Below are 14376 nucleotides of genomic sequence, written 5' to 3' on the forward strand. Positions count from 1 at the left end.
TGCACGTGTTTGGCAGCTGCTGTCAGAGGAGCAGTTAATGTCCTACCTTCTGACAGAATCTGGTGGTGGGTCCATCCTCTGCTGACTCAGCAAATTCCGTCCAAGGGAGCTTCTCTCTCGTACAGAAAGCAAAGGGCATAGCTGTGAAGAGGACAAAGTCAGAATCATATCTAAAGCTCATGGCCTTTGACGGGGAGCTCCTTGAGACCAGCAGCTGAGGCTCTCCACAAGATGACAAGGCTCCAGTTGTCTCAGCCTGGCTTCTGAGTCCTGTCCCTGAATATGGGCCCCAGGCAGACCCTGACCCTTCTAGGTTTCATAACAACACAAAGGGCTGGGCTACATTTTCTTTATGACAGTCTTAAAAACAATAGAATTTAGGGAAGAAAACAATTCAGGGACTTGAACAGATAGATATCTGCAGACCCATTTCATAGCAGCACTATTCACAACAACTGAAAGATGCAAGTAACCCAAGTATCCAGTGATGGATGAATGGATAAACCAAACTGGTGTATATCCATATAATGGAATGTTATTCCACCTGAAAAAAACAGGACATTCTGACACATGCTATAATATGGGTGAGCCTTGAAGACATTATGCTAAGGGAAATCAGTCATAAAAGGACAGAGGCTATATGATTCCACCTATATGGGGGGACTGGGACAGTTGGATTCACAGAGACAGAAATTAGAATGGGTGGTTGCCAGGGGCTGGGCAGGGAGGACCCACTTTCAGTTTGGGAAGATGACAAAGTTCTGGAGATGGATGGTGGGGATGGCTGTACAACAGTGTGAACGTGCTTAATGCCACCGGACTGTATAAAAATGGTTAAAGTGGTAAAGTTGATCTTGTGTATATTTTACTGAAGATTCTGAACTGCTGGCCAATCTCTGGGTTGGTAGAAGCACAGCCAAGACTCCCTGGGGAAACTACCAGAGGGCCACAGAGGATGGCACTGGGACCCCGGGCACGTTACAGAAACATTCCTCCTCATGGGGACAGAGACACTTCTTCAGGACCAAGAAAAGCCACTTGCTTAATGACCCTGTAAGAAGTCTGGGAACTGCTGGATGATAGGCTAAATGTTCCCCTAGGATAAAAGCATTATTCCCATGTTCTCTGGCTAGATGCCACCAGGGGGTTAATTAAATAAGAAATTTCATTCAATTCATAAACTGATTTTTGTGTGCCTTTTATTTTTCGAACAGCAGGTACCTATATAGGTAGTAACAATACACAGAACACTACACATACCATGTCCAAAATGATATTTGCCTTTGTGGGGGAGGGCAAGGGCTGCAGTGGGGATGGGCACAGGGATTTCAGGCTACGTGTGTTCCATTGCTCATAACCTCAGCCATACTCTTTAGTGTCCACCAGTCTGATGGTGTGAACTGGTATAGCACCATGATTAAAAATACGCATTTCTAGGGGCGCCTGGGTGGCTCAGTCAGTTAAGCGTCTGACTTCAGCTCAGGTCACGATCTCGCGGTCCGTGAGTTCGAGCCCCGCGTCGGGCTCTGGGCTGATGGCTCAGAGCCTGGAGCCTGCTTCCGATTCTGTGTCTCCCTCTCTCTCTGACCCTCCCCCGTTCATGCTCTGTCTCTCTCTGTCTCAAAAATAAATAAACTAAAAAAAAAATTAAAAAAAAAATACGCATTTCTCTTATCACCAGAGAGGTGGAGCCCCTGGCCACATGGTCACTGGCCTTTCTGGGTTCATCCTTCAGGCAACCTTGTTCCTACCCTTTGCCCATTTCCTAGTGGGACGTTTTGTCTTTTTCTTCTTGTTTTAGAGTATCGAATTCTTTGTTTGAACCAATTCCATGTACTCTTTAGACCTTCTTTCTTCCAATAAGCCAGGTCCATTTCTTTCAGGGGGATTAGTCTAAAGGAAGTTTCCAGATGTTTGCTATTGTTCCCATTGCTCTGAACTGTGTGATGTGAATGGCCAGTGCCTTAAGTGGTCACAGCATGGGGGGTGTGGTCTGTTTGGGGCTACTAATTGTAGCCAACCTTTCTTAAATGTGGACCATGAGCCTGGTCCTCATATCCTTGCAAAGCAGGGGCGATCTCATTTCACAGAGAAGGAATAGAAAGAAGCATTAGCTTCCCAATTCCTTTAAGTCACAGGATGGCTGGTCCTAAAATGGTGCCAGTGTGAAGAGGCTACCAGTGGCATCACCACTGTCTCGGCCACCTGGGTTCTGCCAGCAACAGCTCCAGGGGCCTTGGCACCAGACTCAAGACACTCCAGGCTTGACTTCAGGAAAGAGGGAATAAACTATTTTAAGGAAGCCAACCAAAAAGCTGTTAATGACAAAAAAGGTCCTTAATGACCATTTATTCTCAGCTTTCAGCACATTAGGAGAGATTCAAATACCCCAAGAGAATAAAACCTCCCTTTCTGATTTCATTTCAGGTTGCTAAGCTCTCCAAATTTCCCCATTTCCATTTTAATGGCCCCTTTTCCTGTTTACACAACCACTGTAAACAAACTCTCAAAGAAGCATGTGGAATGGAGGTTGGGGGAGGCTGGCTGCAAAGTTCAACTGCAGCTTTCAAATCAGAGGGGAAGAGGGTTCCCCATTTATTGAACTAACACTCCAAATTTAGACCCGGCCTTGCCCTCAGGAGCTGCCAGCCCAGATGAGGGGACTGAATTATAACCTTGTGTGGCTGCACGATAACACAGAGTGCCCAGTTCTATGTAGGGGAGCTTCCAGGGTCCCCCAAAGAAGGGGGTGTCTGTGCTATGCCTGGATGGATGAGTGGGAGCTTTCCAGATCCAAAAAAGGGAAGAAGGTGGTTAAACCATCCAATGAACATTTTTAGTGTCTATCATGTGGCAGGGATTGTTCATTAAAGATAAAACAGAGGTGGGGGAATAGACAAATGAAATGTGGTCTATCCATGCAGTGGAATATTACATAGTAATAAAAAGGCAGGACATTCTGACACATGCTACAACATGGATGGACCTTGAAAATATTATACTAGGTGAAATAAGCCAATCACAAAAGCACATACTTACATGAGGTCCCTAGAGTAATCAAATTCACAGAGACAGAAAGTTAGAACAGAGGTTATCAGAGGTATGGGATTGAGTGGCATTATTAAATGAGTACAGAGTTTTTGTTGGAGATATTGAAAAAGTTTTGGGTGTAGATAGTGGTGATGGTTATACGACTTTGTGAATGTATTTAATGTCACAGTTGTACACTTACCGATGGGTAAAGTGATCAATATTATGTTATGTATATATTTTACCACAATGAAATATTTTCAACATTAAAAAAATAGGGGTGGGGATTGGAATGGGAAAAATAAATAAGCACCACCCAGACAACGACCTCATGGAGCTTATGGTCTAATGGAAGAGTGAGACAAATCAAAAGTGCTGTACCAATGAGTGAAAGTATAAGTAATGAGGAACATGAAAAGCGAGATGAAGTTTGGGGTACAGATGGCAGACTGGATGCACACCTTCGCTCTTTCCTGCAGGCCCACCAAATGACAAGAAAGGGGTATTTATGCAAATGTATAAACCCACAAGGATGAAGCACTGAGAGAAGGACTAGAGCAACAAAACACTGGAGGCTGGCGAGCCGAGGGATGAGGGTAGATACCGTGGTAGACCTAGAAAATTCAGGCTCCCAGCAGTAGAGGAGGATGGGAAACACCCTACTCTCCACCCCATACCCCTGCAAAGTTCAGGAGTCAGAGGTACCACGTGGCTCTGAAGGTGGGGAAGCAGGGAGGGGAAATGGCAAACAAAAATTGGTCAAAAGTCTGCTTAAGAAGCAGGCAGAAGCCCAGATCCCTCCTACTGCACGAGGCCAGCAGGTGTCCCTCCCACCCCAGCAGAGGGCTAGAGGTTCACTCTCGGAGGTAAACAGAAGGCCTCTGGCCGTGGGGAAGTCAGGACAGATGCAGATGAGTAGAGTGTCAAAAACAGAGGGATTCAGTAAACATCAGCACACTGGACCCCTATCCTCTTTCTCTTCTTGGCAGGAGATAAGAAGAATATTCTCCGGGGACTCTGACCAGCCTGAAAAAGAATGACCCAAAGATACTACTATGAGGGATTACCTAACAAACGGCTAAACCAAGCCATCCTATCATGAAGCTCAGTGGGAGAGGAGCCCTTCCCACAGACTCAGAGCTTGCAATCAGCTTTTTAACCCCCAATTCTTAAAATACACACAATCAGGGGGGAAGAAAGACCAATCTGAAGTAGGAAACTGGCAAGGAGAAAAAAATGCTACCTAATATTGTCAAAGATAAGAGAAAGTATTGTAATTATAAAATAAGAACAGGATGTCATAAAACAGGAACTTTCAGACCAAAAGAACTCTTGTAAATTCAAAATATGACAGGGGAAACAAAAGACCATATAAAAGGCTGAATGACAGATAAAATCTACCAGAAAACTGAGCAAAAAGACAAAGATGAAAAACAGGAGGAAATACTTAAGAAAATCATGGATCTAGTCCAGAGTTGCAACATCCTAATAGCAGGAGTATCAGGAGAGGAAAGAAAAAAGGGAGAAAATCACTAATGAACAATAGATCTGAAGGACCCAAATTTCTAGCCTGAAATATCCCACTGAGTTCCTAAAATAATGGATTAAAATAGGTACACACAGTAGCACCTGGGTGGCTCAGTTAGTTAAACATCCATCCAACTCTTGATTTTTGGCTCAGGTCACAATCTCATGGTTTGTGAGACTGAGCTCTACCTTGGGCTCTGGATGACAGTGTGGAGACTGCTTGGGATTCTCTCTCTTCCTCTCTTTCTGCCTCTCCCCTTCTTATGTGCTCTCTCTCTCTCTCTCAAAATAAGTAAATAATAAAAACATTAAAAAATTTAAAAATAGATTCACACAATGGCATATCATTATGAAACTTCAAAGTACTAGAGAATATCCTACAACTTCTAGAGAAAAATAATTAATAATAATTAATGATAATCATTAATAATTATATTAATTATATAAATTATATAATTATATATAATATATAATTATATATAATTATGTGACATAATTATATATAATAATGATATTATTTAATAATTAATAATAATAATTAATAATTAAAAATAAAAATAATTAAAAAATAAAGATTAAATGCAATGGGTCATAAGTCAAAATGGCTTTAGACTAGTCAACAACACCTGAAATCAGAAAACAATGGATCAATGTGTCCAAACTTCTGAAGGAAAAGTATTTCTAACCCAGAATTCAACACTCAACCAAACTATCAAGCAAGTTGTAGGAGGAACATATTTTCAGATATGCAAGATCTCCAAACGGTTACCTCCTTCCTGTTCTTTCTCAGAAAACTACTCAACCAAAAAGAGGGAGCAAAGCAAGAAAGAGGAAGATGTGGTATAGGAGAGCACAAGATCAAGACAAAGGAACCCCCCAGCATGATGGTGAAGGGAAATCACCAGAAGGACAGCTGTGCAGCCAGCTAAATCAGACTAGCGCAGCCAGAAGGCTCTGGGGATATGTTCCTTCAAGGTGATGGAACCAGGATGGGGACATGGAGTGAAATAAGTGATGGGGATTAAGGAGCGCACTTGTCGTGATGAGCACCGGGTGATGTATGGAAACTGCTGAATCACTATATTTTACACCAGAAACTAACCTAACACTGTATGTTAACTAACTGGACTTAAAATAAAAACTTAAAATTTAAAAAAAAAAAAAAAAAAGGAGGAGGTGGAACCGACAGGCAGCTTCACGTGTCTAAAGCTCTTAAGCAGATTCAGGAAGCTGGAAGAAAGCCTGGGGTAGAATTTGGGGTAGGTGTGCAGAAAACAATGTAAATTCTAGGGAAAACAGAAAGTTATTCGGAGAAAGAAATCTAAGTCTAGAAAATGGCTTGCAGAGAACGGATGGAGGATAGGAAGGGTATGTGTGAACAGAGCGGGCAGAGGAGGTGAGGAACTAATGCTGTCTTCTTCCACAGTGGGAAGTTAATAGATGGTGCGAAACTGAAAAATCAAGAAGCAAAAACACAGAGGTAGATTCCTAAAGAACCAGCTAAGAGTAGAAAGTGGTTGCCTCTAGGGAGGAAGACAGCTGTTTTTTGGTAACAGACTTGTAGACCATTTGACTCCCAATTATAAGCATGTGTAACTTTGATAAAGAAAAAATAAAGGTACATGGTACCAGGAGTATATAACCTGGATGTAATATTAGATAGGGAGGTGGGCTCTGAGCTTCTTTTTTTTTTTTTTTTTTTTTTAACGTTTTTTTATTTATTTTTGGGACAGAGAGAGACAGAGCATGAACGGGGGAGGGGCAGTGAGAGAGGGAGACACAGAATCGGAAACAGGCTCCAGGCTCCGAGCCATCAGCCCAGAGCCCGACACGGGGCTCGAACTCACGGACCACGAGATCGTGACCTGGCTGAAGTCGGACGCTCAACCGACTGCGCCACCCAGGCGCCCCGGGCTCTGAGCTTCTATGTGAAGGTTGGATAGGGTCTAAAAGGCAAGGGGAGGGAGAGAGAGACAAAGGCCAGGCAGAGGGAGCAGCTGCTACAGTGGTCTGGGTGGAGGGAGAGGGGAATGAAGGATCAGGGAGGTGAGAGCAGAGCCCAGCAGAGATGGGGTCACAGAGATGGGGGAAGGAACAGACTAAGTGGTATAGAGTTGAGTTTTGTAGAGATCTTTCCTAGAATGGGTCAAGAGCCAGTTAGAAGCGGCCCAAGTGGAGAGCACAGTGGACGAGTTAGAGGCAATTATCGAAGCCAAGGTATGAGCTGATGACTCCTCAGACCAGGGCACTGGTGAGAAAGTGGGGAGGGGGCACCTGGGTGGCTCAGTCAGTTAAATGTCAAATTCTCGATTTCAGCTCAGGTCATAATCTCCCAGTTCAAGGGATTGAGCCCTGAATCTGGCTCCACACTGACAGCACAGACCCTGCTTGGGATTCTCTCTCTCTCCCTCTCTCTGCCCTTCCCCTGCTTGTTGCTCTCTCTCTTTCTAAATAAATTAATAAACTTAAAAAAAGGGAGGGGACACCTGGGTGATTCAGTCGGTTAAGCGTCCAACTTTGGCTCAGGTCATGAGCTCATGGCTTGTGGGTTCAAGCCCCGCTCTGGGCTCTGTGCTGACAGCTCAGAGCCTGGAGCCTGCTTCAGATTCTGTGTCTCCCTCTCTCTCTGCCCCTCCCCCGCTCATGCTCTGTCTCTGTCTCTCAAAAATAAATTTTAAAAAATGTTAAGAAGAAAAAAAAAAGAAGGTAGGGAGGAAAAGCTTAATGGGTTCCAAACAATTTGGGAGGAAGAAGTGGCAGAACCAGACAACAGACTGGGGTGCATGAGAGGGAGGGAGGCCAGGATTTCTGCCTTTCTGGTATTGTTGACGAAATAATCTTTCCATAGATCAGAAGAGATTTTCAAAAATCAAGAAGTCCTCTTGGTGACATGGAGATAATACACTATTGTCTGAAGGCAGCAGAGAAAGCACCCCAAGACAGACTTACTCCATGCTTCCTGGAAACAGATGATGTTCACTCCACACATTGCAGCCACCTCTGCAATGGCTTCTATGCGTCTGTGAAGGGCAGTGACCTGGCAATTCAAAAAGCAAGGATTAGAACCCATTTCCTTTTATTGGTTGAGATCTTTTTTTCCCCCAAGTTTATTCATTTATTTTGAGAGACACAGTGTGCCACACAAGTAGGGGAGGGGCAGAGACAGCGGGAGAGAGAGTGAATCCCAAGTAGGGTCCACGCTGTCAGCACGGAACCTGATGTGGGGCTTGAACTCACAAACATGAGATCGTGAACCGAGCCAAAGTTGGACACTTAACCCACTGAGCCAGGTGCCCCTGGTTGAGACCATTTTTAGAACTCATCCTCACACACGTGGAACAACCCCCAACCTAGGCAGCTGCAAGAGGACAAGTAGGGTGGGGAGGTTCTGATATATCCTAGTCTCATCAAGTCCAAAATCTGCAGGAAAAGGTGGAGGTACAGAGGCTTTAGGGTTCCACACACTTAATGCTGCCTTTCAGAGCCTCAGTTTCTTTACCTGGAGAATGGGGAGAATACCCGCTGCCCTAAGGAGTTGCTCAAAGGAGTACATAAGCTTGTTTGCTACTTACTGCAAGAGGGACCCACACCCAGTGCACACCTTGGCCCTCCCCTGGGCTAACTGCTCCTTCTGCCTTAGGACACAATCCACTTCCTACCACCCTGCACTTGAGCCTTCCGGCATGCCTTGTCCTGCCATTTTCGTTTTCCTGTGTGCATCTTGTCATCAAATGAATGGATCCCATTTCCCAGCTGTGTCCTCCATCAAGAATGCACTTCCCCACTCCACCCAATCTTCCTGGGATGTGTTATTCATGTCATGTGTCACGCACAGAGAAGTGACTCTCCCAGCAGAGGGCTGAGCATCCAGAGCTGCCTCAGCACTCCCTGGTAGGTCCCTTTGGTGGCGCTGTTCCTGCTATGCTGTTGTGTTCCTCCACTGTCTGTCACTCCCCTCACCCCATGGGCTCCTCAGGGGCAGGAGGAAAGTGTCTTCATCTTCTTGGTGTCCTCAGCACAATGCCTGGCCCCCAGGAGATGTCTGGAAGTGTTTGTTCAAGAAAGACCAGAAGAACCAGGTTGAAAACCAGAGAGCACCTACTCTTTATGATGGTCTCTCCTGTGAGACTGCACACCAAGGCTCCGTGGATATTTGCTAGGTGCTGACAGTGTGCAAAGTGTGCTCCAAGGAGTTATGGGGGAGAACAGTGACCCTGGCCCTGCCAATCTGGGATGGCTGAGGAAACACATTCACAGTCAGCTAACCCAGAGACAAAAAGTGAACAGGGAACCAGAAATCTTTAAATTCAATAAAAACAGAAGGACCAGAGTGAAAGATGATGCAGAACCCGACCTGGAATCCAAATGGCCTTTTCTTGAGAATCCCTAGGAGTTCTGAGGCATGCTGTATCCCCAGGAAACCTCTGCAGAGAAACTCTTAAAAGTTTCAACAGCTAGAGAAATGCTGTGAAGAAGTATACACAACAAATCGCCTGCGTCTGTGATAACACGTTTCTTTAGGGACATACAAGATGCCGTCACATTTATATTAACTGTAAGGTCATAAGGAATTGCGTATCATATTCCCGTCACCCTGAGGCACCATCAGCTGACAGACATCTGGGTTCAGTGAGTCCCTGCTCTCAGGATCAAGGCAGAGGAACATGCAGATGGACAGACAGGTCCTGACTGGTGTGTGCCAGCATGTACCCTTCTGGCAAGAGACCGAGAGGCAGAATTCCAGAGAAAGAGCGTGAGGCAGACAAAAGGACACCCTCTCAATTGATAAATGGAACTTCAGATCAATCACAGGAGAGGACGTGGAGGGGCAGGCAGAGAGAGGGTAGGAGCCAGAAGAGAAAGAGGAGCCAGAGATGTGGGCTGCAGGGAAGGGGGGCTGCAGGGCAGAAGCGTCTAGGTGACACTCGAGGTGCCTACAGACCTGCAGTGAGCAGGGGCTGTGGACGTGTTCAAAACACAGAGCAAGCCACAGCTCCGTTTATGTATTTATGGTCAAAAGAGGTTGCACCTGTTTTGCCACAGGGGCATCGGCAGGCAGGGGAGTTCTGTTCTGAACAAGTCCCACACGCATGGTCCGAGGTGGCCTCAGTTGCTCCTTTGCTGCCTCAAAGGCATATCCTTGCAGCTCAAAGTCCCCTTCAGAGGCAGCTTCAAAAGCCCTGCTGGGCAAATCGAGCTTCCTAAATGGACAGGAAAGTAGAAGGGAGACAATTTGCATGAGGTCTGCTGAATTTAAATTCACTTCCAACCCCCCAGTAGTCATCTATCTGGTAGAGAGGAGGCAGGGATGTTTGGCAGGAAGGCACAGAGAGAAGCCCAGGGCAAGGGCCCACTTGTGGGAAGCTGGAGTGGGGGCCAGGAGGAGGGAGGGCCCCGCCTGGTGGAGAATGGATACTACGCTGAGTATGGACTTCACCAGGGAGGTGCCGTAGTCTTCTGGCCTGGGAAAGCAGGGGAACAGGAAGGGGGGCTGCAGAATGACTGGTCAAGAGGTTGATGTTTTAGAGCTGCTGACCTCAGGGTGGGGATTGGTTTCAGCAGTCAGCACAGAAGAGGAGAGGTAATGGATTTCCAAAATGTGTGTAGACTAGAATCAGAGGGCTGTGCTGAGCCTGGTGCAGGCTGTGATAAGACAAAGTGGCTGTCGAGAACAGGACTTAGGAGACTGATAGCATGAGGGAGGGTCCTGTGACCATTCACCACTAAGGGTTACAAGTCTCTAGTGAGCCCCACTGCCCTGTCCTGTTGCTGCTCCCATTGGGGGCAATTCCATGCCCAGTACTGAGTGGACTTGGTGAAGCCCAGGTGTCCAGACCAACGGCCCAGGCACTCACCCTGGTTTGTAGTTTATTAACAAAGGCAAGTGGATTATTTATAAAATCTCCCAGCTTAAGTGACCACTGGCCAAACGGCAAACACCTGTGATGCTGGTTGGGTGCTGTGCACTGAGGTGAAACCCACAAGAGCAGGGGACATGGCCTCTGGCCAGGAAGGCCTTACCATCTAGGGGCGAGATGGTTATGAAATACTCAGAGAACACATCAAAAAATAACCTGACAGCCATTATCTAATAATAATATTTCTCTCCTACTTTAAATCACTTTTTTAAAGATGTTTCTTTCAAAATCACAGCCCTGTCAGCCCAAGCCCCCTGCCGCCGCCCCCTGCCAGGCGGTTTCCATGTGACGGCCCTGACAGCTCCAAGTTGGGTTCCGCCCCTGACAATCAGCCTGCTTTTCAACTAGTCAGAGTTCCGTTTGCTAGCAGGTTAGAAATAGCAGCAGTGCCCACACCGTGCCTCCCCTTACTGTGACTGCCTCAGACACAGTCCCCTTGCCCTCAGGGAGAGGACTCCCCACTCCTGTAGACCTCAGCCCCAGGACAAGTCATCATGGGGGACAGGAGAAGAAGAAGGGCTCTGTGTGTCTGTTTCCTCTTAGGCCCACGGGTGGGGGGAGCAGGACCATCCTTTGGGAGACATCTTGTCAGGCCCATCCTCAGTCTGGGTCTCATCCCAGGAAGGTAACAGATGGAAGAGATCTTGTCTCACCTTTCCAAGTCCACCTGTAGCTGTCACCTGGATGACAGATATCCCTCAGCCTCTGTCCTTCCTCATCCACTGCCCACAGCTGTTGGCTCTCCCCATCTGTTCACCACCATGAGCCCTGTTATTCTGTGATACGCAGCCTTCCTGCCTTCTCACTATGTTGAATGCTGCCACACACACCCCTTCCAGCAACCTGTGGACAATCATTCTCTTAGGCTTGGGGTGGTGCAGACCACACCACTCTATCCTCACACGGAGTTACCTTCAGGGCTCTGCCTCCTCTCAGTACTCCCCGGTTGTCTTGTCACCTCAACCCTCCTGTTATCCAGGTGGTCCCTCACCACATCCTGCTTCACTTAGTCTTGGAGAACCCAACAGACCCTCGAGCCCCATTCCATAAACAAGTACTGTGCCCACCAAAGGCTTGGCACAGGGAGGTGGTGGGACATAGACCAGCTATGGCTCATGTGGGGGCAGAGACCAGATGAACCACAACTTCACAGAGGGTCCGTGCTGCCCCAAACCCTCCCTTGATCCCTAGAGTCGACCTTCTGCCCTTCTACCCCTTATCCTGCTACTAAGGCCCCTCATGGGCTCACCTCTAATGTCAAGGAGGAAAGCCCATCACTTCCTGCTCAGCCCCAACATACCCTCCTGGGCCCCTCCCCCAGCTCCTACCTCTCCAACCCAGGGTCAGGGCAGACATGGCCTGAAGGAGCCCAGCTCCTGCCTCCTCTGCAACCTCTGGCTTTCGGAACTTCATCTTTCCCCACTAATAGCTCTTTTACCATCAGTGTTTTAAATAATTAAACTAGAGCTTTGCTACAAAAGAAACACATGCTTGTGGGAGGAAAAAAAATCAAACAGTGGGAAAGGAAGGTATCAAGTGAAAAATGAGTTCCCCTCTCCATCCCACCGTTAAGCTCCTGTCCCAAACCTCAGAGGCAACCCCTCTTAACAATATTTTAGGTATCTTTCCAATATTTTCTTAAATGTGTGTCCTAAATGACACCCACATTGGTGTCCGTCTGTGTATTCTGTTCTTCCACTTACTTGCCTTTTTTACTTAGCAATATTCATAGCTTGGACACCTCGCCCTGGCTCCTACAGACCTACCACATCCACCATTAAAGCTATTTGAGTCTCTCCCATTAAAAAATAAATAACAGAGAGAAAAAAAAAATAAAAAGTAGGGAAGCACACTCTCCATAGGTCCTTCTGGTTACCTCACTTGCTCTCCTCACCTCCCCTTCATAGGGACCTTCCCTGAAGCCCTCACCTCCCACACCTTCCTCAGCCCCCTGTTCCCTGGGGCCCACTCCCCCACTCCAAACTGCCACCAGCCTTCTGGTTGGCTTTAGCAACAGGAGACAAACACCTGTCTTCATCCTCCTAGACTTCCCTGTACTATCTGACATTTTGTCCCTATCCTGCTCAATGTCCTTGATACCTGCCTCAGGGCCCCCGATCCTGCTTCCTCATCTCTGGAGTATCATGCAAAGTCGCCATTTCTTCTAATTCCTTTAACAGCAGGTTCTCCAGAAACCCACCCAGGGCCCTTCCCACTCTGCACCCACTCTTGGGCCTAGAATGAGGGCAGTCCCGAGCCCCCTGTGAAGGCCACCTCTACACAGTCCCTGTAGTGGGTTAAACCGTGACTTCCCCCACCAAAAAAAAAAAAAAGATATGTCCACATCCTAATACCCAGAACCTGTGAATAAGACCTTATTTGGAAAAAGGATATTTGCAGATATAACTAAAGATCTCGAGATCATACTGGATTATCAAGGTGAGCCCTAAATCTAGTGACAGGTATTCTTATAAGAGATGCCCAGAGGAGAGACACAGGGAGAAGAGGAGGTAGTCATGTGAAGGCAGAGGCAGAGATTGGGGTCATTCTGCCACAAGCCAAGGGATGTCAGAAACCACTGGAGAAGGCAAGGAAGGATTCTCTCCCACAGCGTTTGGAGAAGTGTGGCACTGCAGACACCTTGATTTTGTACTTCTGGTCTTTAGGACTGTGAGAATAAATTTCTTTTGGTTTATGCCACCAGTGTGTGGTGATTTGTTACAGCAGCTCTAGAAAACTAAACAGCACCCCCAACTCAACTCAGCAGCCTTCCCTAAAGCTGCTCCTCATCAGATGAATGAATCAGCCATCTGGGGGTCCAAGCCAGAAACTGGCATGATCCTTGCCTCCAAATTCTTTGAAGACTCCCACCACCATTAGGACAGGTTCTGCTGCCTTAGCAGGGTGTACAGAGCCCCTGGGTCCACCATGGTCACTTTTGCCTTCTCCTCACAACATTCTACACCTGCAATCCCTAAATGAGCATGTTCCCTGGTGTCTGGGCCTTGACAAAGGGTACCTGAGCCCTTCCTGTCTCCAAACCAATTTCTCCATCTCCTTCAGGATACAGTGCAAGCATGATGCCCCTGAGAAGGCTTCCTAACCCTCCTCCAACCCTGCACACGTACACTCTCTCCAGCTCAGCTTGCATCTTTCTCTCACAATGTAGGGCAACCATCAAAAGACAGAAAGCCCCTCTAGGACGGGAACCATGGCTTACTTATCCTTGTACTCTTAGTGCCCAAGACAAAAAACCACACACAATAAATGTTTGTTACATGAATAAATGCTTCTTGGTTCTGGCTGTCTTGAAATCGAGAGTCCATGTTCTTTGGGGATTTCATCTGGCTAGCCCAGGCAAAAGCCCATTCACTTAGCAAACATTCACTAAGCATCGTCTCTGTGTTTGACACAGCAAGTAACTGGGAGAGAAGGTGAGGTGTGGAACACAGTTGGAAGTCCAGAGGAGGGGCTGAAGACTCAGGCTCCACCCAGGCCTTCACAGAGGTGACCAGAAACAAGTCAGGTTATGAGGAGTGAGCAGGGGTTTAAGTGGAAGAAGAGTTTTTAAATGACTAATAATTTTCTATCTTTAGTTCGCAATCCTGTGCATAGCCAAATCCCACCCACCTGCAAGGACTGAGCAAGTACAAAGGTTTATACCCTAGGGGCAAAGCCTGGAAGGGCTCAGTGCGGAGTGGAATAGAACACTTCGTGAACAGTTACTGTAAGCCAAGTCCCAGGATGAGGCCTGGCTGTTGTTGGTCAATAGACGTCGGCTACCATTATAATCCCTCCCCATAGAAAATGCCTCTTTCAAGGTAGTCCTTATCCCAATCTCTAGAATGTGCTCCAGCCAGTCACCTATAAGAGACACTTATTTCTCTTTTCCTAAGATTCT

The 14376-nt window shown here is 46.9% G+C and overlaps 1 protein-coding gene across 2 annotated transcripts in view; it reads right to left on the reverse strand.

Moving 5' to 3' along the window:
- Positions 1 to 14376, reverse strand: part of UPB1 (beta-ureidopropionase 1) — a 29263-nt gene that overhangs the window by 13388 nt on the left and 1499 nt on the right. For both annotated transcript variants that reach the window (XM_060612577.3, XM_060612579.3), the window contains exons 2-4: positions 9587 to 9758; positions 7507 to 7594; positions 47 to 141 (exon numbers count right to left, since the gene is read on the reverse strand). In XM_060612577.3, coding sequence (XP_060468560.1) covers positions 47 to 141; positions 7507 to 7594; positions 9587 to 9758 — 355 coding nt within the window. The remainder of the gene's footprint in view (positions 1 to 46; positions 142 to 7506; positions 7595 to 9586; positions 9759 to 14376) is intronic.

This window comes from Panthera onca, chromosome D3 (genome assembly GCF_046562875.1).
Source record: "Panthera onca isolate mPanOnc1 chromosome D3, mPanOnc1 haplotype 2, whole genome shotgun sequence".
Lineage (NCBI taxonomy): Eukaryota > Metazoa > Chordata > Mammalia > Carnivora > Felidae > Panthera > Panthera onca.